At 43.8% G+C, this 26824-nt stretch overlaps 1 protein-coding gene and 1 long non-coding RNA gene across 4 annotated transcripts in view; both read left to right on the forward strand.

Moving 5' to 3' along the window:
• The first annotated feature begins 158 nt into the window (after positions 1-158).
• Positions 159-4608, forward strand: LOC132317276 (uncharacterized). The gene is made up of 3 exons (XR_009484055.1): positions 159-193; positions 1731-1853; positions 4572-4608. It is a non-coding gene; the product is annotated as an uncharacterized LOC132317276 (long non-coding RNA).
• An 82-nt stretch (positions 4609-4690) lies between these two features.
• Positions 4691-26824, forward strand: part of AREL1 (apoptosis resistant E3 ubiquitin protein ligase 1) — a 42123-nt gene continuing 19989 nt past the window's right edge. Inside the window, exons 1-18 of one of the 3 annotated variants that reach the window (XM_059819377.1) lie at positions 4691-4832; positions 5990-6049; positions 6701-6927; positions 14337-14574; positions 15572-15741; positions 15820-16000; positions 16737-16984; positions 20222-20299; positions 20834-20975; positions 21379-21500; positions 23271-23346; positions 23716-23825; positions 24353-24532; positions 24687-24812; positions 25008-25137; positions 25225-25283; positions 25474-25563; positions 26548-26723. In XM_059819377.1, the coding sequence (XP_059675360.1) occupies positions 6034-6049; positions 6701-6927; positions 14337-14574; positions 15572-15741; positions 15820-16000; positions 16737-16984; positions 20222-20299; positions 20834-20975; positions 21379-21500; positions 23271-23346; positions 23716-23825; positions 24353-24532; positions 24687-24812; positions 25008-25137; positions 25225-25283; positions 25474-25563; positions 26548-26723 (2369 nt within the window). In that variant the 5' untranslated portion in view covers positions 4691-4832; positions 5990-6033. Of the gene's footprint in view, positions 4833-5989; positions 6050-6700; positions 6928-14336; positions 14575-15571; positions 15742-15819; positions 16001-16736; positions 16985-20221; positions 20300-20833; positions 20976-21378; positions 21501-23270; positions 23347-23715; positions 23826-24352; positions 24533-24686; positions 24813-25007; positions 25138-25224; positions 25284-25473; positions 25564-26547; positions 26724-26824 lie in introns of those variants that run through there. The other 2 variants (XR_009484054.1, XM_059819376.1) reach the window with 2 other exon arrangements.

A 26824-nucleotide genomic window follows, 5' to 3' on the forward strand; every position in this document is an offset into this window, starting at 1 on the left:
GCTCACCATGCTGCTGCTGCTGCCGCCGCTGCCGCCACTACTTCCGGTGCCACCACGACGTGTCACTGCGCCCCGCCCCGCCGGGAAGGTCCAGGGGTGGCGTCACTTCCGACTGCCGGCACGGGGCAGTGGGAGCCTGCGCTGGTCGCGCGCAGGAGCGGGCCTGACGCCGCGGCTGTCGCCGGAGGCCTCGGTAACAGCGCTCCCTGCCCGCGCCTCGGGAGGGGAGGGGAGGCCGAGCCGGGCCGGGCTCAGGGAGCTACGCCTTGGCCGCCCCCGCCGTGCTCGGGCTTCCCCCCGTGCTCGTGGCCCGGCCCGGCCGCGGGAAGGATGCGGGAGGCATGCGGGCGGCCCCACTGCCGGCCCGGGGCGCCCGTGCTGGGGGCCGCCCCGCTGCTGCCCCTGGCAGGCCCCGTGCTACCGCGGCGGGGTTCCCCGCTCTGCCGGCGGGGGGTGGCCGGCTCGGGAGGGCCGCGACGGGCACGGGGTTCCCGGTGAGCGGGAAGGGTTGGCTCTGCCTGCCCCGCGACGGCTTCCAGCTTTCCCGCTTGGTTTAGCCGTGCCGTTTGCACGGCGCTGTCGGGGTATCGGTGGCACATCGGGTAGGGGGGAGGGGGCTGGCGCCTGTGGGAAGGCCGCGGGGTTTGGTGGCCCCGCCGAGCCACAGCCTGTGCGGGCTGGAGGGGGAACAACAGCACCCCGTTTGCCCTTCTTCCCCCCTTTTCTGTTTTGCGGAGCTGGGAGGTTACGGAGGTCTTCTGTCCCCTCTCAATCTTGCTGGGCTGGTGTGTTTTGAAGAATTAATGTAGTGCTGGCTTTACTGTGCTCTAGCTCATGGACTTCTTCAAGAAAAGCAGACGGTTGTCATTACCCATAGTTCTTACCAACATTTGTGACCTGAAGTCCTGGCAAATGAGCATAATTTCACCTGTGCTTTCTGCAGCCATAATGGTGTAGTCTGACCCAAAATATCTTTTCACCACATGTAAGGAAACATTCTCCAAGTTCTTGGACTGGTCCCGGGCACTTGGTTTCTAGTGCCCTGTGCAGGGCAGGGTGAGAGGCCTCCCTGTTACCTTTCTCGTGCAAGCTTGTGTGAGTAGTGAGAACTTGTATCTGTTGGTATCTTCCAAATGCAACCGTTTTTATCTGGTGTGCTGGTCAGAAAAAGCAGCTACGCAGCCAATGAAGTGCTGTCCAGGAGTTTCTTCCTGAAGTGCTGGCCTCAGTAAAACTGCGACTGAGGCTCTGACAACGGGGAAGAAAATTAGACTGAAAGGAGAATTGGGTTCATTAGGGAAACTATGGCTGGGCTTTCCGCCTGGGTGATCGTACCAGGCTTAATTGTTCGTTGAGGAAACACAGTTGGTGGCGCTCCCATGGTGCTGCTTAGGTGACCTGAGTGGTTCGGGTGAAGGAAATAATCAAGGAGGAAGGAGGCAATCTGCCCTTCCCCATGGGTGTGTAGGGTGGCAAGTGGCTGAATGCTGTTCTGGCTTGGGAAGCAGATCTGGTGTCAAGATGAGACCTGCCTGAAAGTTGCCATCTGGCTGGCTTGCTGTGTTTGAGGACAGGAAGAACGCATAGCCCTGGTTGTTGGTGGTTCAGTTGCAATGAAAAGTCCTTAGACTTAGGCAGTTGGCAAAGGTGTCCTATGTTTTTTTTCTCCTGTTGTCACTATTTTATTTGGCTTGTGTGTAAATGCTTATAACAGGTTCCGCCCCTGACAGGAGAATGACTGTTTTGTATGGACACTGGCCATTGATGTGGCTTTTGTCCTTGACAGCTGATACTGGAGCCTGCTCTGTGCCTTCTGAGCTGACTCGTCAGTCTTCTGCAGGTGTATTTTAAAGGTAGGTTCCCATGGGCATTCCTGTTTGTTGGTTTGTGCATGCTTCACTTGGTGTGAGAAAATACTGTGCCTTTTCACTCAGAGGAGAATTGTTGTCTTGTGTGTGGCATGAGACACACTGGCTATTGGTGGTGGACATTTGTGCACATGAATTGAGAGGATGTTCTGCTCAGAGATGAAGGGTTCTCTCATCTCGGTTGGATGAGGTAGCATCAACCTGCAGAAAGGTTTTGAACCCATCTGTCTTGTTCATTTTGGAACTTGTCAACGGAGAGAAGAAAGGAAGTTAAATTTATCAGTGCACCAAACAAACAAGAGGCACAACAGATTCCTAGGACCTCAGTAAACCAGTTCTGTATAGCCTGGCCCCAGCTGGCTTTGTAGCTGTAGCCGCATGAATATGCCATCACTGTGTTATAGTTCCTTTTGTATGTGCAGCTACACTTGTGCTTCCTTCTGGAGCTTTGCCTTGTGTTCCTCTGGCTTCACAGCAGCAGTAATACAAACAAAATGTATTCCCATTACTGGCCTTTCTTTCCTTGCTGAATTGAGAGAAGCAACAGCACTAATATAGTTTATGTTATGATTCCATGCTGTCTATCCCAATTATGCCAGTACTTCTCCTTGAGTCAAACCAAGGTTAAGGTTTCCAAATCCGCATTTTACCTGCAGGTGGCAGGAGACCATTGCTTGCTCCGTCCTTGGATCAAAATCACTAAGACCTGTCGGGCAATTCAGCATTTTTTCCAGCCTAGCTACAATGGCACCTTATATTGCTGATTTTCAGAATTCGTTTCCCAGATTGTTAGCTGGCAGTTCTTAGCACAGATACTATTTTAGTTTAGATCTGCGTTCTGATAAGTGAGTGGCAACATATCTTGGATACCAGCTACTCGCAACTAGGTTCTTTACCCCAATGTATCCCAGCTGCAAGAGCATCCTTAAAGCTGCTGGCAATGTGTATGCTAGAGGGAAGTTGATTGTATGACAGCTACTTCATCTCTGGTGGCCACCTGACTTTGTGTCTTGTTTACCACTTCATGTAGAGATGATAAAATGAGAAAGTGCTGTGCAGATTGAGAGAGATAACTAATTCCCTGTGTCCAGCAAGCTCTGAAATTCTGCAACCCAGATCAAGAGACTTAAAACCCCTTGTAGTTGAAATGATGGGTCTTTTTCTTTTTATGCTTGAGAGAGAGAGGCTGTGTGACTTGTGGTACAGGAGGGAAAGAGTTAGGGACTGAGGCAGAAATAGCTTGGGTAGGTGAACCCACAGGGCCATTTTTGTGTTGATGGGTTTTTTTTGGTGACATGAAGAGACTGATTCTGTAAGGTGCTGGAGGGAGATGTCTTAGATTCCCAAACATTGATAAGTTTCTATGAAATTCCTCAGCTGTATGGGGAGGAGCCACACACCTTCCAGAGCCAGGCCAAGCTGGAGCAGAGTTTCATCCAGGCATTTGTAGCACATCTTGGATATATATGTACTGTGAAAGAACCAAAATATCAAGGAAATTGCTAGGTCTGTGATTCCTAATACACAGAGATAAGGAGTTTAGAAACCTGAAGCTTCATCTAGGAGGAGAATGAGAACTTGTGCCCCAGGGACTGCAACACTGTTTGCTCAAGCAGAGGAAAGAAGAAAATAGCTGAGTGGGTGGGATTTTCCTTGAGATGTGGGGGAGGAAAAGACAGTGACAGTCTGGCCGCTTCTGCAGCGCAATCAAAGAGCTTTTCACAGACTTACCTGTTGGTTTTTATATGCGTTAGAAAGCTTAGTGGAAATGTGAAAAGGCAGCCAGATCTGTATGATTATTGGGATGGAGGGAAATAAGAGACACCTGAAGAGGAAGGTAGATGAGGGGTGGAGTAAGGAGAAAGGGGCAGCTGAGGCAATGGTATGGCAAGCAGGAGGAGCATGTCACCTACATGCCCAGAAGAGCTGACTGTCTTTACAGACAGCTGCTGTAGTGAGCCTGGGTCTGTTCATTTCATTCTTGCTCTTTTATATAATTTTGTGTTATAGATGAGTATATAATGACTGTGTAAGCTCTGTGGCTTTTCTTCTGGCATGTGTCCCATTTTTTGTGGGCTGCATCAATCATTGCTGTTAGATTTTTATTTTTTATCTCAGATAGTAAACTGTAATTTAGTGGATAGTGCTGCTGAAACTGAAATGCCTTGTGAGGATACCAGTTTCCTGATTACCTAAAACAGCAGCAGCAAAAAAAAATTATCTAGTTTACTTTGGGGTCCAAGAATTTTCAAGGATTTATTTTTATTTTTAGGCTTGAGTATAAATAGCCCTCTAGATCTGGGCAAAATCAGTCTGAGAATAGTACATGGCATTTTTGGGGGTGTGAAGGCTTGAAGTGGTACCTGATCTTAGCACTCCCCATGAATAGCGCATAGGTTCTTAGCTGCTCCCTGAAACCTGTGAGTCCGATGAAACCTCTGGAGGCAGGATGTGTTTTGTTCCATCTTGAACCTGCTAGTTTCAGGGGGTCATATAATGAAATGAGATTGCGACAGGTGGAGGTTGAGGATATGGTGAAGCCTAGCACCTCATCAACAGCAATGCTTTTATAGCACCTCTCCTATGGATTTGATGTCTAGTGATACTCTTGCATCTTGCACCTCTCACATGTTTCTACTTGCTAGATTTGTCCACAACAATGGAGAGATCTAACTTTTCTGTCTTCTTTTTTTCCTTTTACAGAGAAGCTAGCAAACGACAGGCTCCAGGGAGCAGTGTTGCAGGACAACCCTTTTCCACAAGGAGGAAGAAATTGCTGTGCTCAGGTCCTCACCATTTGGCAGTGATTCTGTGATGCAAGTTCCAGGAGTTTCTCTTTGTGTGATAATCTTCTCTATGGCCTCTTCTTGCTGACGTTTGCCCCAGTGTTGGGCACAAAGAGGGAGAATGCTGAAGAACGTGTACCTGCCTTTTGGCTTTTAGAACATGGGCACTTGTGTAAAGGTATGTGATTGCTCTTTGGTTGGAGGGGTGGCATATCTGTGGAGGGGACTTGCTGGGCTGGAAAGTCATGGCTATTGTTGCAGGGAAATACCTCATTTAAGCTTTCTGCATGCTGATGTCCATTGCTGCTGCTGTTGAGATGACTGATGAATAACTCCCCTTTTGTGTTTGTTTAGGGGAAAAAAAAAAGAAAAAGCAGCTTGAATGCACAATGTAGCTTCTCACTAACTGAATGGTGACATGGCGAGCTATATTGTATGCATTAGTGTATGCCAGATTGTTTGTCTAATTGTCACACGCGTTCCTTGCTGCTTCTCTTGTTCCATCTGTCAGCTATGTCTTATCAACCAAACAGCATGTTGTTGTTCTGGGTGTGGTCTTTTTACTACATGTTTGTTTAGCAGTCCTCTCAGTGAGAATTTGATTCTAGATTGGTGTCTCTAAAAATTGCTGTAATCTTAATAGTGTACAAAACCAAGGTTTTAGCTTGCATGTTGATCAACGAGAGTTTCAGTGGAGAGGCTCTACTTTGCAGAAGTGAGTAGGAAAATACAGATGGACTGTTTTCCAGTTGCATTCATACTTTCCCTAGTAGAGTTACAGGGCAAAAAATGGGTTCAACTCTGTCCTAGAAGGATTTTGTTTGTTCTGAACAAATGGGTATGGTCTTGTCCGCAACCCTTTTATTCCATAGCTTTTTCTTCTAAGGTTGTTGGTTGAGGACCAGCTTCTGTCTGTTTTGTTGGTGGCTCTGTGACGTGCTTTCATGGTAGACTAGAAGTTAACTTTGCAACTTGCAGAAGCAAGTAGGTATGAGAGTTTGGATGAGTGGCTTTCAGCTGCTGCTGTCGAAGTTGGTGATCCTGCAAAAAGTAGCTCCTTCTTGCAGCACCCAGAGCCCACTTTCACTGGTTTTTGAGGATAATATGTTGTTGTTCTTATAGATTCCTGAATCTGTGATGGAGGGAGAACTGTTCCTTGTAGCATGCTGTGCTGTTTGCATATTTCATAGTCTTACGCAATAATGCTTTAGGGATGTCCTTGGAGAGGAAGATAGATGATAGATAGGTATTTCTCTGAGGAATCATAGATTAAATTTAGGTCAATGTGTGTGAGGAAGAGTCATTGGACTGGACTTGGCGTATTTTGTGTTCTAGATGCAGCTGTGATCCTCGGCTGTGTGTCTCACCGAAGGGACCTGATGTTTTACATTATTGGTAAGTTGAGGGAAAGGCTGCCACTGTATTTATTGACCTCTCCATAGGCTTTAGAAGGGTTTCTTGAAAGCCTCTGCTTTCATGTTAGAGTCTACCTAACAAACATGACGTTACTGTCACCCTGCAATGTGCCCTCCACCTGGCAGACTTGCCTCTCCACCGTTCTTTTTGTTCCTAAAGTCCTTCCATTGACCTCATTCCTAAGCCATCCCCTTTTTCTTTTGAGAACTAGTGCAGGGTTGTTGCCTCTGTGATGCTTCTTAATCCAGTCTTAATGTGATGTGCAGGGGTTGTGTGGTTATATGACTGTTTCCCGTAAAGGAATCTCTGTAGTTCTAATTTGCAACTCGAAGGGAATTCCGTACTTCTGTTGGGATGTCTGCTAGCCATACCTGAGACTCTGTACCACATTTACCTGTTTCCTCTGTTTGCAGTCATTTGCAGAGTTTTAAGGGACTTGTTATTCTCTAACCTTACTTGTAGCATAACACAAACCATAAATGTTCTCACAATAGCTTCTGCCTTAAACACCTAATTTGCAGTTGAGTAGAATATCATTAATAAAAGGCATCTTGGGCTGATGCAGAGGGGATTTTGGTGCCTGATTCGGCCATGCTGCTGCAACCACCCTCTGTTCTTTCCTTGCTGCAGGTGGGATCACGGTATCTGTGGTAGCTTTCTTCTTTACCATTAAGTTCCTCTTTGAGCTTGCCGCACGTATAGTCAGCTTCCTTCAGCATGAGGACCGGGAACGCCGAGGGGAGCGAACTATTTATGACTACGTGCGAGGCAACTACCTGGATCCCCGGTCCTGCAAAATCTCCTGGGATTGGAAGGACCCCTATGAGGTGGGCCATAGCATGGCCTTCCGAGTGCATGTAAGGGAATATTTCTGTTTCCATGCAGCTTTGGGGGAAGGAACAGAGGTCGGAGTTAGGGATGGGCTCTTCAAATGTTTTCTGTTTGGGCCAAACTGGATGTAACTTAGGAATAGGAAAGCCATTCGTTTATATCTTCTGCCCCCTGTAACTGTGTTGCAGAACTCTGTAAGTACATATCTGAGGTTTGCACTCCTTAAAATCTTATCTCCCTCTCTTTAGAATCCTCTGAAGAGCCGGAGGAGACCAGGCTTGTCCTGTCTACTGCTTCCTTTACTGGGAAGTGAGTGGGCTGAGCCTTGCCTTCAGCAGATTTGGTGCTATCTTTTGGTTGTGCAGCTGAAGTTAGGAGCCTGGAAGTGGGCCTTTTACCAACCCAAGAGCTGTAAAGCTTCATGGCTGCCCCCTGTTCCTCTAAAATTGAGTGTTATTCTGCCTGACCTGGAAAAGCCTGCCAAGGACTCCTGTTTCCCTCCAATCCCAAAAGGCCAAGTCTAGGGGAATGGGACAAGTATACAAATAAGATGGGTGAGGGGTCTGAATGCTGAGAGTTTGGAGCTACGTGGAGAAAGTTTGAACAGGTTTTGCCGGGCTCATGTGCCCACCTTTCTGCCCCACCTTCCCCCCCAGAAGGGTATCAAAATAAGAAGAAAGGTTCAGCTAGGTTGCCATACCCATCCCTCTCAGGAAGGTGAGGAAAACCCTTCTGCTTGAGGGTGAGTGAGGATGTTACCAAAAATCGTAACCAAGAGAACTCTCCAAACCAAATGTTTCAATTTCAACCCGATTATGCAATAGTACAGTCTGTAAGAGTCCTGCTGAAATGGTTCTCCTCTTGTCTTCAAACTCTGACGGAGGAGTTGGTTTAACTCATGCATAGTAGATCCAGGACCTTTACAGTAGTTTAGACATGAGTTCAGTCTGTGTTCTGGTATTATCATTATATCAATTCAGGGATGTAGTTAGGCTTGTTAATTGCTCATACATGATCACAACTTAAGGTTTGGCAACTTCTGTTTCTGTATAAAGTTTATACAAAAGTGTTTGTCTTTTATGTACTAGCTAAATTGTTTGAGTCTTTGGTATCAATCCCCCCTTTTGAAGTAGTTAGATTTTCTTACTACTTCCATATATTATTCTCAATGGTTCTCTTAGTACAACTTATGTAGATTCCTATAATAACCACAATCACAACCACATAAATTATTCCTTCCAAGAACATGGTTAACCATCCTTTTAGAGACCATCCACCTAATTTTTGGGGGATTTTGTTGAGCCAATTATTTTCCGCTGCCTCCCCGATTGCTCTGCTGTCTTCTGCTACTTTTCTCATTTTATCTAATTGTTCTTGCAGGTTATCAGTGATACTTGGGATGTGGATACAGCAGTGTTCTTTGTCTAACTTAAGCTATCCACACACCCCTTGTTCTTTAACTAATAGCAATTCTAAGGCTAGCCTGTTTTGTAAAGACATTTTAGTATCAGCTTGGACCTGTTTATTAATAATATGGAATCCTTTTTGAGTGGCTCTTGACAAAGTTTCTACTTGTCAAGTCAGATTTTCTATTAATACTCTATTTTCTAAGGCATGATTCCCAAGTTACGTTTAAGCGTAAAGGTCCTTCTTGTTTGACAGTCCATTCTGGTGATGTGGCTGGCTTGATCCTGCTGTGATGTATCCACAGAGTGACTCTTTCAAGCTTGACAGCTGTGTAGGTGGCGAGTAAAATCTGGAGAGGTTTTTTCCACTTCTCCTTCAACAATTCTTCTGACCATGTCCTCAGATACACCCAGTCTCCAGGTTGGTATTGATGCATAGGCACGTCCAGGTATAGTGGTGCGCTCACAGTGCCATACCTGTGGAGAGAGGGCAGAACCTTTCCTAGAGAGATAACATACTCCTTCAGGTCATGTTTTCCTACAATTTCAGGATTAACACCTGTTTCTGTCATCTGATAAGGTTTACTGTATATGATCTCAAAAGGACTAACCTTTTCTTTAGTTCTAGGCTGGATATGTATCCGTAGCAAAGCTAAGGGTAAAGCATCCAGCCATTTTATCTGAGTCTCTTGGCAAATTTTACCTATCTGTCTTTTTAGGCTTTGATTCATTCTTTCTACTTTCCCACTTGATTGAGGTCTCCATGAGGTGTGGAGATCCCATTTTACCCCTATGCTTCAGCTAGACTTTGAACAGCTTCTGCTATAAAGTGTGGGCCCCTATCCGAAGATAGTCCTATGGGTACCCCAAATCTTGGTATTATTTCCTTAAGTAACACTTTCGCTGCTACTTTTGCCTTGTTGGTGCGACAAGGGGAAGATTCTGGCCAGCCTGAGAAAGTGTCTAACATTACTAAAAGATACTGGTATCCATTTTGCCATGGTAAATGGAAAAGTCTATTTGCCAATAGTCCACTAACAGAGGACTTTTTCCTCTCTTTGTCACCCCTAGTAAAGGTCTTCGGGGTAAGTGAAGATTGTTCCTCAGGCATAATTCATATTTCTTCGCTATGCTTTTGATTATTCCAGTCATTCGTACACCTAGCACGTGTGTTTTTAATGCTTCCACCGTTGTTTCAGTTTCCCAGTGAGTTTCTTGGTGTTGCCTATTGGTCAATTCACGCATAATTTCCTGTGTAACTATTACTTGATGTGAAGGAGTCACCCACCACCCTTCTTGGTTTTTATTTGCTTTCAGTAGATTAGCCGATCGATTTTCTTCTGGTGTATACTGCAGACTCTTAGGTCCCAACCTCTGAACCTTTTCAGGCAAGACTAGCAATATTTGACCTTCAGCTGCTTCTCTGGCAGCTTTATCTGCCATACGGTTTCCTATATGCATTGGGCTGTTTCCAAATTGATGTGCCTTGCAATGCATAATTGCCACTAATCGGGGTAGATTAATTGCTTGTAATAATTGTTGGACTGTGGCCCATATTTAACTGGGGATCCTTGAGATGTTAGGAGTCCCCTTTCTTTCCAAATAGCTCCATGAGCATGGACCACTCCAAAGGCAAATTTTGAATCTGTCCATACATTAACATTACAAAGTTACATTAAAAGTTTTAACTTTTGAAAGTTCTAGTGCTCTCAGCAAGGCTATGAGCTCTGCTTTCTGGGCTCTGCTTTCAGGGGCCGAAGTGTTGGATGGCAAAGCTTTTGCTTCAGTTACTTCCTTAATGGTTACCACTGTGTAACCTGCTTTCCGAGTTCCATTCGGCATAAAGCTGCTACCATCTATGAACAGGTTCCAGTCCGCATTTTCCATTGGCATGTCTGTCAGATCTGCTGTGCTGGAGTACGTCTGTTCCACCGTTTGCAAACAGTCTTGAGTTAATTCTTCTCCACCAGGATCAGTAGTTAGGTTGCTGGATTCAGGATTGTGGTTACTTTCAACTTCACATCGTCTTGTTCCAGAAGAATGGCTTGATATTTCAGCATCCAGCTTGGTGACAAATAGTGTCCTCCTTTTTGTTCTAGCACTGCTGTAACTGCACGGGGCACAAATACAGCTAGCTTTTGTCCGAGTGTCCATTTTCAGGCCTCTTGGAACAGTAGTTTTGAAAAATACCCCACGGGTCTTTTCCATGATCTCAGTCTCTGGGCCAATACCCCTGAGACAATATGCACACCATCTGGCCATTCCGAGAAATTCTCTGAGCTCTTGTTTCGATTTGGGTTCTGGGATTTGACAAATAGTCTCTTTCCTTTTGGTTCCAAGACTACGCTGGCCCTTGGAAATTGTGTAACCCAAATATGTTACTTCCTGCTGGGTGATCTGTGCCTTTTTCCTAGACACCTTGTACCCTGCCAACTCCAAAAAGTTTAGGAGGTCTATTGCCATTTGTATGGAATCCTCCTTGTCACTTGCTGCTAGCAGTAAGTCATCTATGTACTGCAGCAAGGTGATATTTTTATGCATCTTTTGCCAGTCTTCTAATTCTTTGGCTAATTGATTTCCAAAGATTGTAGGGCTATTCTTAAATCCTTGTGGTAATACTGTCCAGCACCATTGAGGTTTTTCTACTGGCCTTTGGGCTTTCTCATTCAAAAGCGAACAGTTCCTGACTCTCAGCTGCTAGTGGAAGGCAAAAGAATGCATCTTTCAGATCCAATACAGTAAATCATTTGTCTGTTTCCTTCAAGGTGGTCAAGAGAGTATACGGGTTTGCCACTCTCCGGTGAACATCCTGCACGATTTGATTTATAGCCCTTAAGTCCTGGACCAATCTATACTCTTCTGAATGTGGCTTTTTAATGGGCAAGATCAGGGTGTTGTATTCTGATTGACATTCTTTTAATAATCCAAAATTTACAAATTGTTCTATTAATGGTTCTAATCCTTTTCTTGCTTCTAATTTAATTGGATACTGTTTCTGTTTTACTGGTCTGGCATCTGGTTTCAACTGGGTGATTACTGGTTCTGCTGCTCAGGATTGTCCTGGTGTTCCTGAAGCCCATACTAGAGGTGTTACGGCATTTTCAACTTCTTCTGGTATTTCCTGTAACTTGGCTTCCTTCTGTAACATAAAAACTTGAGGATCCAAAGCTTTATTTTCAGGAATATGGATTTGGATTTTTCCTTTTGAAAAAGTAATTTGTGCATTCAATTTACTTAATATGTCTCATCCTAATAGTGGCACAGGGCAATATGGAATATAGAGAAATTGATGGGTTAACACCCTTTTCCCAATTTTAAACTGCAAAGGCTGGAAAAATGGCCGATTTTCTTTCCACCCTGTGGCACCAATAATTGATGTGCTTTGATTACTCAAATTAGCCTTGCAGGTATTCAATACTCAATAAGTAGTTCCTGTATCTACTAAAAATTTTATTTTTTCATTCCCCAACTTTACTATAACCAGGGGTTCTGTTGGGGAGGGTTTCTGAATCTTCCCCCGGTCTCCCTCAGTCTGAATCTAATATCATCATGTTAACAGCCTGCCTTGGCATTTTCTCAAGGCCTTGTCATCTTAACTGTGGACACTCCCTTCTCCAGTGTCCTTTCTGCTTACAGCAAGCACACTGATCTTTCTCTAAGGATATTTTGGCCCTTTGTGCTTTACAGGGAAACCTTCTCCCCTTCTTAAATCTGTTATCACAGAGGCACTACCACCATACCATACCCCTCACTTCTGTGAATCACATATTTAAGAATTATCACTAAAATACACATTCATCACACAATCTTTAAAAACTTCACTACAGCAACAAAAAGAATTCCCCGCACCAAAATCAAAATAACATCATTACAACACTGAATGGAAGTACACAATTTACACACAATCCACCCCTCGTCCTTTCACCACAATTACAACAGCAGAAATTCCCCACGATCATTCCACTCTCTAATATTGTTCAGTCCGTGTTTTGCCTGTTACCTCTCCCAGTTACTCTCTTTATATTGAATCATTCCAGCCCCTTCAGTAGATTGTTCAGCTCCCATTATACAACGTTTCAAAGTTACTCTTGTGGTACCAAAAATCAAACCAGCGTTTCCACACTAATTTTTAATATTGCGTATGCTCAACAGACCAGAAATCAGACCAGAGTGGCCAGGGGGGAATCCAAACCTAACCTTATACAAGGTACATTTCCCGTTTTTATACAAAGTTACCACATACGTGTACCTAAAGACTCTGGATGTCCCCATAGTAGCATACGAATTACACAATAGTGCACTACTGCTACCAATAGCTCAACAACACGTACTTAATTCAGATACGATTTACTTGTAAGCAACCAATACCAATACTAATGCCAATACCAATGTCGTTAATATCCCAGATAGCTGTCGCAGAAACTCACCCAACCAGGGAATCAGAGGGCCTCCCTGAAAATATTCCGGTGCGCACTGGAGTTCTCATGATTCCTCTGGTCTGTCGAGATTCCAGAGAGCAGGTCCCATCTGGGTTGCCAAATTCTGTTACTGAAAATCGTAACCAAGAGAACTCTCCAAACCAAATGATAGTTTAGAAAGCTGACATTGGTTTATTGCAGCACTGGGTGGATGGGAGGTTTTTCCTCCTAGCATGCACAGCAGGTTAAAATCATAACGGGTATTTAAAACAGTTAACAGAGTTAGTTATGCCTACTGGTCCTACCCCTTGATTAACTATCGGTTAGTACCTTTCTTACTTCATCTTAAAGATACAGTTCTCTCTTAATTCTTTATGCATGCCCAGAGAGTAGGGGGCTTATTTGGGTTGGGTGTGGTTTTCACATTATAATGAGATTATAATGAGGCAGTTTAACTATAGGACACTATTTTGGCACTCTATTCTATCTTTCTAGAATTTGTCCTTGTGGTAATTGTTATTGGTAGTTAGTGGAGACAGATTTTGTCTTTAATATGTCTAACTACCAGGTGCATTTGTTACAAAGTATCTTTTTTATATTCTTTCCATTCTTTTTCACTTATTTTTGACCTTGTGTTTCGAGATGCTCTGTAACAAGGAGTTCTAACTCTAGGGCAGGCAGTGAAAAAGAGCTGAGGGGAAAGGGAGTTGTTCTGTTCCTGCTGTTTAAATTTATTTCCTTCGCCTTACTGACTCTCACTCATGGCAGCTCCTGCAATGTGCCCTTCCACTTCATGCTTGTCTCCCATTTGCTTAGCCTTTTATTCATCAACAGTAGCTCTTGCATGCACTGGTTTTTCTCACTGACAGTCAAGATACATACTACTTCAGGCCCCGTGCCCTCCCTTATTTAGAAAAAAGGACTAATAGTAACCTTTTGCTGACTGCAAGCTGATTGCAGATGGCAGGCAGGATCTGGCCCACAAGCTGCCAGCTCTTGAAGAGCCATGCATATAGAGTTTCAAGGTGTCATTCTTTCCTTGTAAGGAGGTACCAGTCAAGGTATGTTCCCTGCTGAAATTGTCCAGCAGATCACTTCTGTGATTGAGCTGCCTGTGATTTTATCTAACACATTGTTTTCATGCTGATGCTTCTTATCAGTACAGACTGTGTCAGCTCCTTAGGTCAGAATCTTCTCCATGCTGTTTTCTTTAATAAATTGGTGAGAGCTTTTCCAGAGCTTAACTGTACAAATGGACAAGATCTGCTTGTTTCTCTGAAAGGATGTGGCTTTGCTTTTTTCTTTTCGGTAGTGGGTTGTCTTGGTTTCTGTTTTGATATTGCACTAGTAGTGCAGAGAAGAAGTGCCTAGAGACATGTACTTTTCAGGGCACTCATTTGAACCCCAGCACAAAAGAGAATTAGGTTGTTCAGTGCCCATTTGTGCCCTGTTCACTTGGGAGAACACAGCCTGTGTGACAGAGCTGGCTGTTAGTTTTTTCTCCTTTGCTGAACTGGGGTTCTTGCCCTTGTTTCCACAAGGCAACTTGCTTTCTCTTCCTCTGTGTGCTGCATATTTTTGCTGACCTGGACTTTTCCATTTCCCATGCAGTTATTCTATAAAAATGGGCAACCCTTCCCTGCTCACCGGCCTGTGGGGCTGCGAGTTCACATCTGCCATGCGGAGCTAGCAATTGATATTCCTGTAACTCAGGAAGTTCTTCAGGAGCCTAATTCCAATGTGGTGAAAGTGGCCTTCACTGTGCGCAGGGCTGGGAGATACGAGATCACTGTAAAGCTTGGTGGTTTGAACGTGGCCTACAGCCCCTACTACAAGGTGTTCCAGCCAGGTAAGGTCTAAGTGGCCCTGTTAATGATTCAAAGTAGATTTGGAGGTATTGGAGGCAGTTAGGTAAATGTGTTTCCAGTTAAAATAGGTAGGTCACAGGGAAAGGGTTACCCTTCACCATTTTCCTCTTGCCACGTGTAGATCCCAGCAATAGACCCATGACTAAAACATACTTGTGACTACCAGTATGTGGCAAAATAGAAACTGCCTTACAGAGTAAGTCATTAGTGCTGCTTAAACTCCTTAACCACTTGTGTCATGTTCTCCGTCTTGTAGCAACTTCCTCATGATCCATCTAGTAGTCAGAGAATATCTTTTGTGAAGTATTGAGTTAGTTGTATCTGAATTGGAAATGCTGTCATGATTTAACTCTTTTTCTCTCTTGAATACCCTACTCTATTCCTTTAAGCTCCTCGCGCAGTTGCTACCTTTGATTATACACTTCTTTAAAAACATTTCGTTTTTATCCATTTAAAATTTGTTTTCTTTACTTTTGTTTTTTGACCCAGTCTGCATCTTTTCTATTTCATGGACATGTTCATTGAAAGTACCTCCATTCCATTGCATTGTGAATAGATACAAAGCTTGTGAAGATACCCCTTTAGAAAGAGGAAGCTCAGATTTAACTCAGATACCCTCCAGGCTAAAGTTTGTTTGGCAAGCTGAATTTGCAGGTTTCCTTGGCTGTTAGCCAACTAGTACTTTGTTTCTGCAGTGGGAGCAAGTTCTTGAAGGTTAGAATGGAGGAAAGAGCATTCTTTAGAGAGCTAGTAACTGGGTTTGCTTTATCAGTATTAAGTTTCTGACCCAAGGCAAACCTTGTGCACCACACCATGTATTTCAGAGCTCAGATATTTTGTTTTTTGAATGTAGGGGCATAGAATGTGTTTAGATTTGATCCATTTTCAAGGGTAGTGTGCCCCTAGTTGCTTTTCCTTTGCTCTTTGTAGCTTCAGCTTGGAATTTGTTTGACTTTAAACTGTTGTTGTCTGCTTCAGGGATGGTGGTTCCCTCCAAAACCAAAATTATCTGCCATTTCTCCACTCTGGTTCTGACCTGTGGGCAGCAACACACTCTGCAGATAGTTCCCAGAGACGAGTATGACAATCCCACCAGCAATTCTGTGTCTCTGATAGATGAGCACAATTACAGCCTCTCCATCCATGAGGTGAGTGCAACCTCATCCCTTGCTGCTTGACTTCAGGTGAGCTCGAGAGCCCCCTTTATTAATTTGTTTTCTGTTTAGCTGGGTCCTCAAGAAGAAGAGAGCTCTGATGTTGTGTTTGAGAAGTCTGTGGTGTCCAATCGGCAGACTTGCGAAGTGTTCTTCCGACTCACCTTGCACTGTAGGGGGTGTTTCCATGCCTGCATCTCCTACCAGAACCAGCCTATAAGCAATGGTGATTTTGACATCATTGTTCTAAGTGGTGAGTCAAGAACTACTCAGTATTCATTCTTCAGGTGTCCTCTTACAAGATACTTTGCACACTCCTGTAGCAGAGCTAAATGTGGCTTCCCTGCAGGCTAGCCATGCTTAATTGCTCAAGGAATGCCTATTCATTTAAAAATGCTAAGGTAAATGAATTTGCTGCTGACTAAGGGAGATCTCTGAGGTCTGATACTGTCTGTTCCATCAGCAAATAAAAGCATGTGTGGTTTTTTTCACGTATCTCGTGAAGTTTTCCTCTGAAATTAGGTAATTTTTATTGCTTGCTAGTACTTTGTATCTGAGTCATACTGTAAGTGAGCCAGTCATGTATTGTATCTTAAGCTATATGGATGAAGAGCACTGCATGTAACCTGTGTGCTTTTTTACAATTTTATAATTCCTGGTTTATTCAGGAGTGAGCCAGTCAGTAGTGTGGCTGTCATGTGGCTATACCTTCAGGCTGGTGCTCTGAGACAAAGGTTCTGCACGCCTTTTTCCTTTTTTCTTGAAGCAGTCTCTGTCTGAAGCCAGGACAGACAAACCGCTGTCTTGAAATCTTTTCATCCCACTCCTGGGTTCTCTTTATCAGAGTTTCACTTGACCAGGTTTTCTGGATATGTAGCCTTTTCTTTAAAATCATAGTAACTAATTTGGTGGTGGTCTTTGGATTCTTTACTTCTTGATTCTGATCTCCGTTAACATTGACACAACCCTCTTATATCTATTTCCCCTAGAGAATGAAAAAAACATTGTAGAACGCAATGTGTCCACCTCAGGTGTCAGTATTTACTTTGAAGCGTACCTTTACGATGCTCCTAGTTATACCAACACTCAGTGGCAACTTCCACCAACGCACCTGAGCTCCTCCCAGCGCCGTCCTTCTGCTACAACTGAGGATGAAGATGAAGATTCTCCCTCTGACAGCCAAACCCCCGAGAAAGTGAAGAAACCTAAAAAAGTGTACTGCTATGTGTCACCTAAGGTAGATATCACAAAGTTAACGCTCTTGAGCATATGTTTAAAGTACACTGCAACTGAAGAGCTTACTTGTGCCCTATATCTTAGCTTCAGATTTAGGTGCCTCAGATTTGGTTAAAAAAGGTTTGCCTAAGGCTAGACAGCAAATGTGGAGCTCATGACTGAGAATAATGTTAAAATGCTCCTTGAAGTTTTAGGACTCCATGTGTCTTTCTAGATCTGATCCAAAACCTTCTGGGAATTTTCTCACTGATTATTCAAGAGATACTCTGTTTGCCTTTCCTTTGCTCAGGTCAGACCTGCAATTCCCTTTCTCAGTTTCTGATACTTGTGGATCGGAACTTGGAGGAAGACACTTCTCAGATTTTATGTCTTTGTCCTGTTTCTTGAATGTTTCAGCGAAAAGAAAAAGAAAAAAAAATGGTCAGAGGACAAATGGTAAATGTGTAAATAGAAGAAACAGGATTCAAGCAAGTCAAGAAAAACTGAGGATTCTCTTATAGTAAGAATATGTTAACAGAAACTATTACCCCTTATTATTGCATTCAGGGAAACTAGAAAGAAAATTCCATTAAATCTACTAATAAATTTAAATTCACTTTGACAATATCTACTCAAGGGTGTTGAGAGAGCTGGCTGATGTCGTTGTGAGGCCACTCTTCATAATCTTTGAGAAGTCATGGAGATTGGGGGACATCCCAGAAGACTGGAATAAGGCTAATGTCACCCTCATCTACAAGAAGGGCTTAAAGGAGGATCCAGGAAATTATAGGCCCATCAGTCTTACTTCAGTCCCTGGGAAAGTTATGGAACGAATCCTCCTGGGGGCTATTACAAGTCAAATGAAGCATGTGATTGGGAAAAGCTATCATGGAGTCACCAAGGGCAAATTGTGGTTGACAAACCTGATTGCCTTCTATGACAAAGTAGCCTGCTCAGTTGATGTGCGGCGAGCGGTGGACATTGTCTACCTGGATTTCTCCAGGGCTTTTGATGTGGTTTCCCACAGCCTCTTCCTAGAGAAACTGATGTGTTATGGTCTAGACAAGTGGTCTGTGCAGTGGGTGGGGAACTGGCTGACAGGCTGCACCCAGAGGATGGTAGTAAATAGCTCCTTTTCAAACTGGCAACCGGTCATAAGTGGGGTCCCCCAGGGGTCGATATGGGGCCCAATGCTGTTTAATATCTTCATAAGTGATCTGGATGATGGGATCAAGTGTACCCTGATGAAGTTTGCCAGTGATATCAAACTTGGTGGGAAAGTGGACACTTTGGAAGGGATAGCACCCTGCGGGAAGACCTGCATAGGCTGGAAGAGGGGGTTAACGAGAACCTTATGAAGTTCAGCGAAGACAAATGTAAGGTCTTGCACCTGGGAAAACATAATCCAGGAGTGCAGCACAGGCTGGGATCTATCTTCCTGGGGAGCAGGTCTGTGGAAAGGGACCTGGGGGTCCTGGTGGACAACAAGCTCAATATGAGTGAACAGTGTGCTGCTGCGGCAAAGGCGGCCAACAGGATGCTGGGTTGCATCAACAAGGACATCACCAGCAGAGATAAAGAAGTCATTACCCCACTCTACTCAGTTCTGTCTCAGCTCTAGTCAGGCCACACCTGGAATACTGTGTTCCATTTTGGTTCCCAGTGTACAAAAAAGATGTGGACAGGCTGGAGAGAGTCCAGAGAAGGGCCACAAAGATGATCAAAGGACTGGGAAGCCCACCATATGAGGAGAGTCTGAGAGAACTGGGTTTGTTCAGCCTTGAGAAAAGAAGGCTTAGAGGAGACCTTATTACCATGTTCCAGTATTTAAAGGGTGGCTACAAAGATGATGGAGACTCCCTTTTTACAAGGAGTCACATGGAAAAGATGGGGGGTAATGGGTACAAGTTACTCCTGGTGAGATTCCAATTGGGCACAAGAGGACAATTTTTCACAGTGAGAACATTGGAATAATCTCCCCAGGGAAGTGGTGGATTTCCCAACATTGGATGCTTTTAAGATTCAACTGGACAGTGCTGGGCCATCTTGCCTAGACTGTGCTTTTGTCAAGAAAGGTTGGACCAGATGATCCTTGAGGTCCCTTTCAACCTGGTGTTATATGATTCTATCATTAATCTATCGATCTGAATGCATTCTGAAAAATGCAGTGATAAATATAAAAGTGAAAGACTAATCCAGGAATTGCTCTCCTGACAAAGAAAGACAGCTGTGAAACAGTTATAGGATGGAGGGTGTTGCTAGAGATTTCTAAATCTCTGCTGCATGCGGCGGCTCTAAGAACTGACTTTGGGGATGAGTGCTGGGTCCTTGTGAGCTCAGCATCCTCTCATCCTTGGGGTATCGTTCTGGACTTCTGTATTCTTTTCTGTTGCATTACCTGGTAAAGAAGATCACCAGAAGTGGGTACTGTTGCAGGTTCACTTCAGGTGCCAAAGTTATTAATGTGATTCTGATGCTTGGGTAATTGTATCCCTGGATATCTATATCTAGAGCATCTGTCCTGTACAGTAGATAACTGTTACTGTGCTGTTATTTCTTTAAGGGGCTGCTGTTCGTATTTGCTTTGTTTCTGGAGAAATGCTGCTCATCATTTTTTCCAGTCATTGCAGCTAGAACAGGCTTGTGCAGGAAATGTTTTTTGTGTTTTGTCTAAAGATGCTAAAATTTCATCTTAGTTTGCTCTCCAGAAGGCAGCAGTTCCACAGTAAGTAGTTATTTGTTCTGGCAGAAATACTCTGAGAAGAAATTTCTGCAGGTCTCCTGGATTTAGCAATTGCAAGTGCTTTTTAAAAGTTGTTTGAAATGGTTGTCAAAGTTAGGGAATAGTAGCAGTAGTTGCTAGGCAGTGTGACTTTTTCCAAAACCTTTTTGTAAATGCATTACAACCTTGTCCTGAATTCAGCCTCTCAAGTGTACTTAACATTACCTTCCAATTAGACTGGTGATGTTCTACTGAACATGATGGCTTACTGCTATAAAATCTGTGTCATGCTGGTATCCCACATGCGTCATAAATGCATGCAGTAAAGCCTTACTGACAAGCTGCTTACAGTTCTGTATGGCTTTAAAGGTTTTTATGTATTGTGCCGGAGGAAGATGTCACCAAATATTGCAGAAACCTGTCCCTGGGGTTGGAGGGAGGTCTGGCCTTATGGATCTGTCTTATGCCTTGTGTTTCAGGGACAACCCTTAACTGATGTGTGACCTTTAACATTTTCTTTTCCTTATGGTTACTAAGCAATTCTCAGTGAAAGAATTCTACCTGAAGATCATTCCATGGCGCCTTTTCACCTTTAGAGTATGTCCTGGCACAAAGGTGAGCCTCTTTCCATGTAGCTGTCACTGCACCTCCATGTTATTAGCTTGTGGTCCTTGTGCATGACAGTCTGATTTTTTGCTTTTGGAGAGAAGGGCTGCCACCCACAGAGCAACATTTTGTTGTGTAAAATTCAGACTTTGGAATTCCCTCTCAGTGCCTAAATTCTGCTAATATTTATGAATAGGAGCCAGTTGTATCACTCCTTTCTGCCTTTTGTCCCAATCCTAGGCAAAAATCTTGATTTTTATATTTTTTAAAATTTATTTATTTTTTTATGTTTCTCTTGTTTATTTTCCTCATAACCTTGCTAAAATGCTGTGATTGTGTCCACTGAAGCCCCTAGGCTAGGGTGTAAGGTTTGAGGCAGCCTCCCAGCTGAAGTCTGCATGCTTGAAATAGTGTTCCTGTTAACTGCATCTGCATGGGTGAGCAGAAAAAGTCGTAGAGTGCAAGTGGTGTTGCTCTGTCTACTGAACATGCTCTGCCTTTTGCATGATGGGTTTACCCTTTCTTGCATCTTTTTGCTGCTAGTTTTCATACCTTGGTCCTGACCCTGTGCACAAGTTACTGACACTGGTGGTGGATGATGGGATCCAACCCCCTGTGGAGCTCAGCTGCAAGGAGAGGAACATCTTGGCAGCCACTTTCATTCGCTCTCTGCATAAAAATATAGGTAAAGGGGTGGTGAGGTGGGTACAGTAGTCAGGAAGTTAGCACTTGAGTGTGCTAATTTCCCTTGGGAATGAAGATTGTCAGCACTCTGTGACTTCCGAGGAGAACTCTGATTCCTGGAGTCTCATGTTCTGTTCCTGTTGGTGCTTCCAATGAATTTCATTGTGCCAGCTGTTTCTTTTCAGTTTGGCTTTTCTGTCAGGCTTTTCAAAAGTGTGCCTGTGAGTATCTGAATGTCAGCAAGACTAACTACAAACTGCCTTTAGAGTTCTGTTTCCAAACGTTGCTGTAATAAACTCATCCTTGGGCTGTAAAGCTGACCTGTGCAGTTAGTCTTAGAAATGCCTTCTAGGTGTTCAAGGTGTTGACAGCTCAGGCCTGACTGAAACTGTCACTATTCTCAGGAGGCTCAGAGACCTTCCAGGACAAAGTGAACTTCTTCCAGCGAGAGCTACGTCAGGTGCATATGAAAAGACCTCATTCAAAGGTCACGCTGAAGGTCAGCCGTCACTGTCTGCTGGAATCGGTGAGTGTACAGGTCACTTTGCTTAAGCCCAGTGCTTCCTCCATCCTTTTTCTTCTGCTAAGTGCCTAAAGAAATCCAAACTGGCATGTGCTAGGGCAACCACACTAAAAATGATTAGTCCTTCTGTTTCAAGGCAGATACCAGTTGACAGCTTGAGACAGGAAAAAGAAAAAAATAAAAATAAATCTCAGGGTAGCTCATCTGTGTTCAGGTTTTGGTATTGTGTGGGATGCTGTGTTTCTTCTCTACAGCCAGTAAGATCAGATCAATTTCTTAAGTAATTAGGAAACTTCAGCTCTGATAAATTTTTAAGGAACTCGTCGCAGAGTAGATAAATCCCTGAGAGATGTCTAGGGTAAATGCATGCCTAGCCTGTAAAAGCAGGAAATCTGCTGGTGCTATTCTGTCCCCACTTTACATTGGAACCTGAGGCCCAGAAAGAGACTGTCTACCTGGACCAGATTTGGGAGCAGAACCTAGAGATCCTGAGTCTTTAACTACTGTTTTTCTGGTACAGAGCCATTCAGTGAGATAAGCTGTCAAGTCAGATGTTACTGAGCTGCATGCGTGAAAGTCTTGCATCAGCAGGCTTCTGGTAGTGGTTCAGTGTGATGATCAAATATTCTGTAGAGTCCTTGAGTTAAGTCTTCACCGATGCTGACCTGAGTTGTCGTGTTTCTGAAATCGAACTTAAGAAAGAGTCATTCGTATAATACAGTTCTTAACTGACATTCTAAATACTGTGTATGCAGGGCAGGCAGTTATCCTGACTTTATTGTTTCCACATGTGTCTCACAACAGTAATGTTATAAAGATGGAAAAGAACATTTCTGGGGAAAGCAGGAGTGGCTGGGATTTCCCTTGATTTACACTCAGTAAATCTGTGTTTTGGAATATTTTCTGCATGTACAAGCTTGCAGTGTTTACGAGATTATGTTAGGTTAATAGCTTGCTATGAAATGACTTCACTTCTAAACAGTATTTCCATGACTATTTTTTCCCGCTGTTTTGGAAATTCCTGCACTTTCAAGAGCGCTGGTGTTACAGCCTAGTAAGACAAAATAAATTAAGTGCCATAATAATAATAAATGTAAGCTTTAGTGTCCAAGGTTGACAGGCACAATGAATGTGAAGGATGTGTTTAGCCCAGAGGTGTGACTAGCATGATGCTCTAACCTATTTGAAGATAAGCTAAGCCAAAGCTACCTGTATGACTGAGGACTGCTGTGTAGCTTTTTTATATTTTCTTTAATTGGAATCCAGAATTGGGACACAGGAAGTTCTAGACACTTGAAATATTTTTTTACTTTTTTGCATCCTGACTTGCTTTAAGCATGATCTCAGTGAACCCTTCAAGCTATTTTCTAATGCTCTCTGAAATGTTCCTTTTTTAAATCTTAACTCGTGGGCTGACAGTGCTTTACAGAAATTGCTCCTTCCCACAGACATTTTAATACTTTACTGCAGCCTTGAGAGGGATACATTTGTGCTGTGCTAAGACCTCACACTGGTCTTAAAATAAGCTGTATTTATGTGGATAATGTGTCTCATAATAGAAAATGAGGAATTGGCTTCTGTGGCTTTGGACAAATAAGAATTAGACCTTAGGAGTTCCTAATTCTCAGTTTTATACTTTAGAGTACTAGACTGTTTCTTGGTTTTTATGTTGCTTAAATTGCCCATCCACATGTGCAGGATTGCATATTGGTTATGGGGTGCCAAGCAGTAATGGTTGCTGCTATTTTCTTTTTCTTTTTTTTTTTTTTTCAGTCTTTTAAAGCAACACGAAATTTTTCTGTTTCTGACTGGAGCAAAAACTTTGAAGTGATTTTTCAGGATGAAGAAGGTGAGTTATCCTGTGTATGTGTTTGAGGAGGAAGTGAAAGGAATGACGGTGGAGTAGTTCTAGTCTGAAATTCTCATTTCTTGTAGTATGTCTATCCTTTGTGGCTTTCCAGCCCTTTCACTTTCTCACAGATGTTAGTGAATTATCCGGCTGGTGCTGTTCTATCCCTACTTTACATAGGGACTTGAGGCCCAAATGAAAAATATTAGCCCTAGGTTTGGAATCTAGAGTTCTGGAGTCCCTGCCTACTGCTTTTTTGCTATGGAGCTGTTCACTGTGATGAGCTCTCATGTCAGGTAATACTGAGCAGCATGCATGAAACTCTTGAATTGATGATCCATGGATGACCAAGCTTGTTTTATCTTGTAGCTCTGGACTGGGGAGGTCCGCGCAGAGAGTGGTTTGAGCTCATCTGTAAGGCGTTGTTTGATACCACCAATCAACTCTTTACTCGCTTTAGTGATAACAACCAGGCCTTGGTGAGTCTGCAGTTCCTACGCTGAATGCACGGAACTGTGTGCATTGATATGCTGCTGGTTAAATAATGCTGCTGCTAAATTCATTAAGTGGTGTGCAACCTTACCCATTCTTTAGCTTGCCTGCACAGTCACTTCCAGTGCCTTTCTCAAAGCTTTGCTTAATGATCTTAACCCATTGAAGTGTCAAAGAACTGGCTGGATAAACAGCAGAGGATAATCAGTCAGCAGGGAAAGCTGGATTTCTGGGCAAGAGGAGGTGGCATCAGAGTGCCCAGAGGTTTTGTTGGGTCTGGATGTCTCAGAATCCATTTCTGCTCTGGTACAGCTTCTGGCCTATGCATGTGAATCATTTTGTATTCTTCCTAGGCAGGCTCAGGCATTTTATTTATATTGCTTGGCTTTGAGGATATTGCGCTAAAGCTCCTGGGGCAGCCTGAGAGATGCAGTGACTTGAACTGGTCCCATACTTGCTATTTGTGCTAGTCTTGTCTGGTACTTGGGTGTTTCATTTTCCTTCCTCTTCGCAGGTGCATCCAAATCCAGGGCGTCCCACATATTTACGACTCAAAGTGTATGAATTTGCAGGCCGCTTAGTAGGAAAATGTCTTTATGAATCATCTCTGGGAGGTGCTTACAAACAACTGGTTCGAGCTCGCTTCACCCGATCCTTCCTGGCTCAGATCATAGGACTTCGTATGCATTACAAGGTAAAGCTTCCCAGCCTTATCTGAAGCCTGTATTGGTCTGGGGAGGGGTTGAACATTGGTGTAGTAGAAGCAGATCCAGAGTCCTGGTTAACAATGTATGGTGGTTTTTTTTTTTCTTTCCTCCATGTCCCTGCCTTCTTTTTATTTCACACAGTATTTTGAAACAGATGACCCAGAATTCTATAAATCCAAAGTTTGTTTCATACTGAACAATGATGTGAGTGAAATGGATCTGGTCTTTGCTGAAGAGAAGTATAGCAAAACAGGACAACTGGAGAAGGTGAGGGAGGCAGTTCCTGAAGGTGAGACAGTTTAACTCTGCCTATAGCAGGGGTGGGCAAGAACTCTGCTATGTGCCACAGAAAATTGAGCTTACTCTGGGCAGTAGCTCTTTGCTTGGGTTTATTCTGGTTGGGAGTTCAGGTTTGGGGAATGCTGCCAGTCACACTCATATCAAGTGTTCTCCTGTTTTCAGGTGGTGGAACTGGTCGCAGGAGGGGCTCAAGTACCAGTGACCAATGAAAACAAAACCTTGTATCTAAATCTGCTTGCACAGTACAGGCTAGCTAATCAGGTTAGGGAGGAGGTGGATCACTTCCTGAAAGGTAACATGCTGTCTGCTCCCCGCATCTTTCTGCCCTTAACGTCCCAGGGGATAGCACTTGCTCCTTTTCTCTCCACTTCTTTTCCAGGTCTTAATGAGCTAGTTCCTGAGAACCTCCTGGCTATTTTTGATGAGAATGAGCTTGAGGTAATTGCTGCCTCCCTACGCATCTCTAGCCTTGCTTCCCCTCCTCTCTGGCAAATGAAGCGCTTTCTGGGTCTGGAATAAAGCCAAAATGTTTCTTCTCTAAGCATTTTAAACACTCGTAATTTGCACGGTAGCTGTTGCCTTGTTTCCTGGGCTCCTGACTTTCTGACTACAGTCTCTTGCCTTTCAGTTGCTTATGTGTGGTACTGGAGATATCAGTGTCTGTGACTTCAAGGCACATGCTGTAGTGGTAGGAGGATCTTGGCACTTCCGTGAGAAGGTAAGTGAAAGGGTTTCTCCCTCCTGCTTGCTGAAACCAGTTATCCCAACTACGGCAGAAGACAACTTAAACTGGGAACAGATTTCTTGGTTGGAAATTAGGCTTCCAGAAGGACAAACTGGAAGGTTCAGGGGTCAGGAGTAGGGCTGCACGCGTTATGAAATAGTGTTTCCCCCTAGAGATATCCTTCAGCCTGGCTGACTAGAGATCATGCTTAATCAGTTACCAGCAGAAAAAAATCAGCAGCAATAGTCTTTTTAAGAAAATCCAACAAAGTACTAATGAAGGACAGTTCAGCCAGGAATCAGGAGGAATTGGTGGGAGTTATTGCTGCTGAAGATGTTCATGGTGATATACTTATCTCTAAAGGATGCTTGAAGATCATGATTGCAGCCCACATGGAGTGTTTGGAGTTCAGTGCTGTGGTAAAGACTACTGATGCGGTAGCCTAAATTTGTAATTGTTCCCATCCCTCCCTGCCATTCCCAGTGGGAGGGGTATGGGAATGGTAGCAGCTTCATTTAGAAAAATAGTGGAAGCTGCCAGAACACCCAAGATGAAAAGAGGCTGGGAGTACAAGCTTCTAGCTGTAAACACTGAGATGGTTCCACCTTCCTGCAAAAGTACCAGAGGATGTGAAAAAGCAAAAGATTAGCATAGTGCAAGAAGCAAACGAGCTTCCGCATTGTAAACCTACCTCATTGCCTACGCAGGTATTTCTAAAAATAAAATATGTGGGGAGAAGCCTTTCTGCTTTAAGGGAAAGGACTGGTGGGAGGTTAGTAGTGTGGGGCACCTCTTAACTTGGTAAGAAGAAGCTATGTAATACTTGCCTCTGTGTGTCACCCTGGTAAAACAAAAAAATTCTGACAATTAGTAGAGCACGTGCTTGCGAGGGCAATTGACTGATCTTCTTGCAACTTGCTTATGTGCTTATTTGATTTGCTTGGCTGACCTGGCTTTACCTTTCCTGTTTCCTAACAGGTCATGAGGTGGTTTTGGACTGTGGTCTCCAGTTTCACGCAGGAAGAGCTGGCCAGACTCTTGCAGTTCACAACTGGTTCCTCCCAGCTGCCCCCAGGAGGGTTTGCTGCACTCTGTCCATCCTTCCAAATCATTGCAGCTCCAACTCACAGTACTTTGCCAACAGCCCACACTTGGCAAGTATCTTGGGGTGGTAGGACTTTCTGCATTGTGCTTTTGGGAATGACACCAGCTAGTTGTGGTGGGCAAACAGTGTAATGTGTGTGACACTCGTGTC

The sequence above is a fragment of the Gavia stellata genome, chromosome 7 (assembly GCF_030936135.1).
Source record: "Gavia stellata isolate bGavSte3 chromosome 7, bGavSte3.hap2, whole genome shotgun sequence".
Taxonomy (NCBI): Eukaryota; Metazoa; Chordata; class Aves; order Gaviiformes; family Gaviidae; genus Gavia; species Gavia stellata.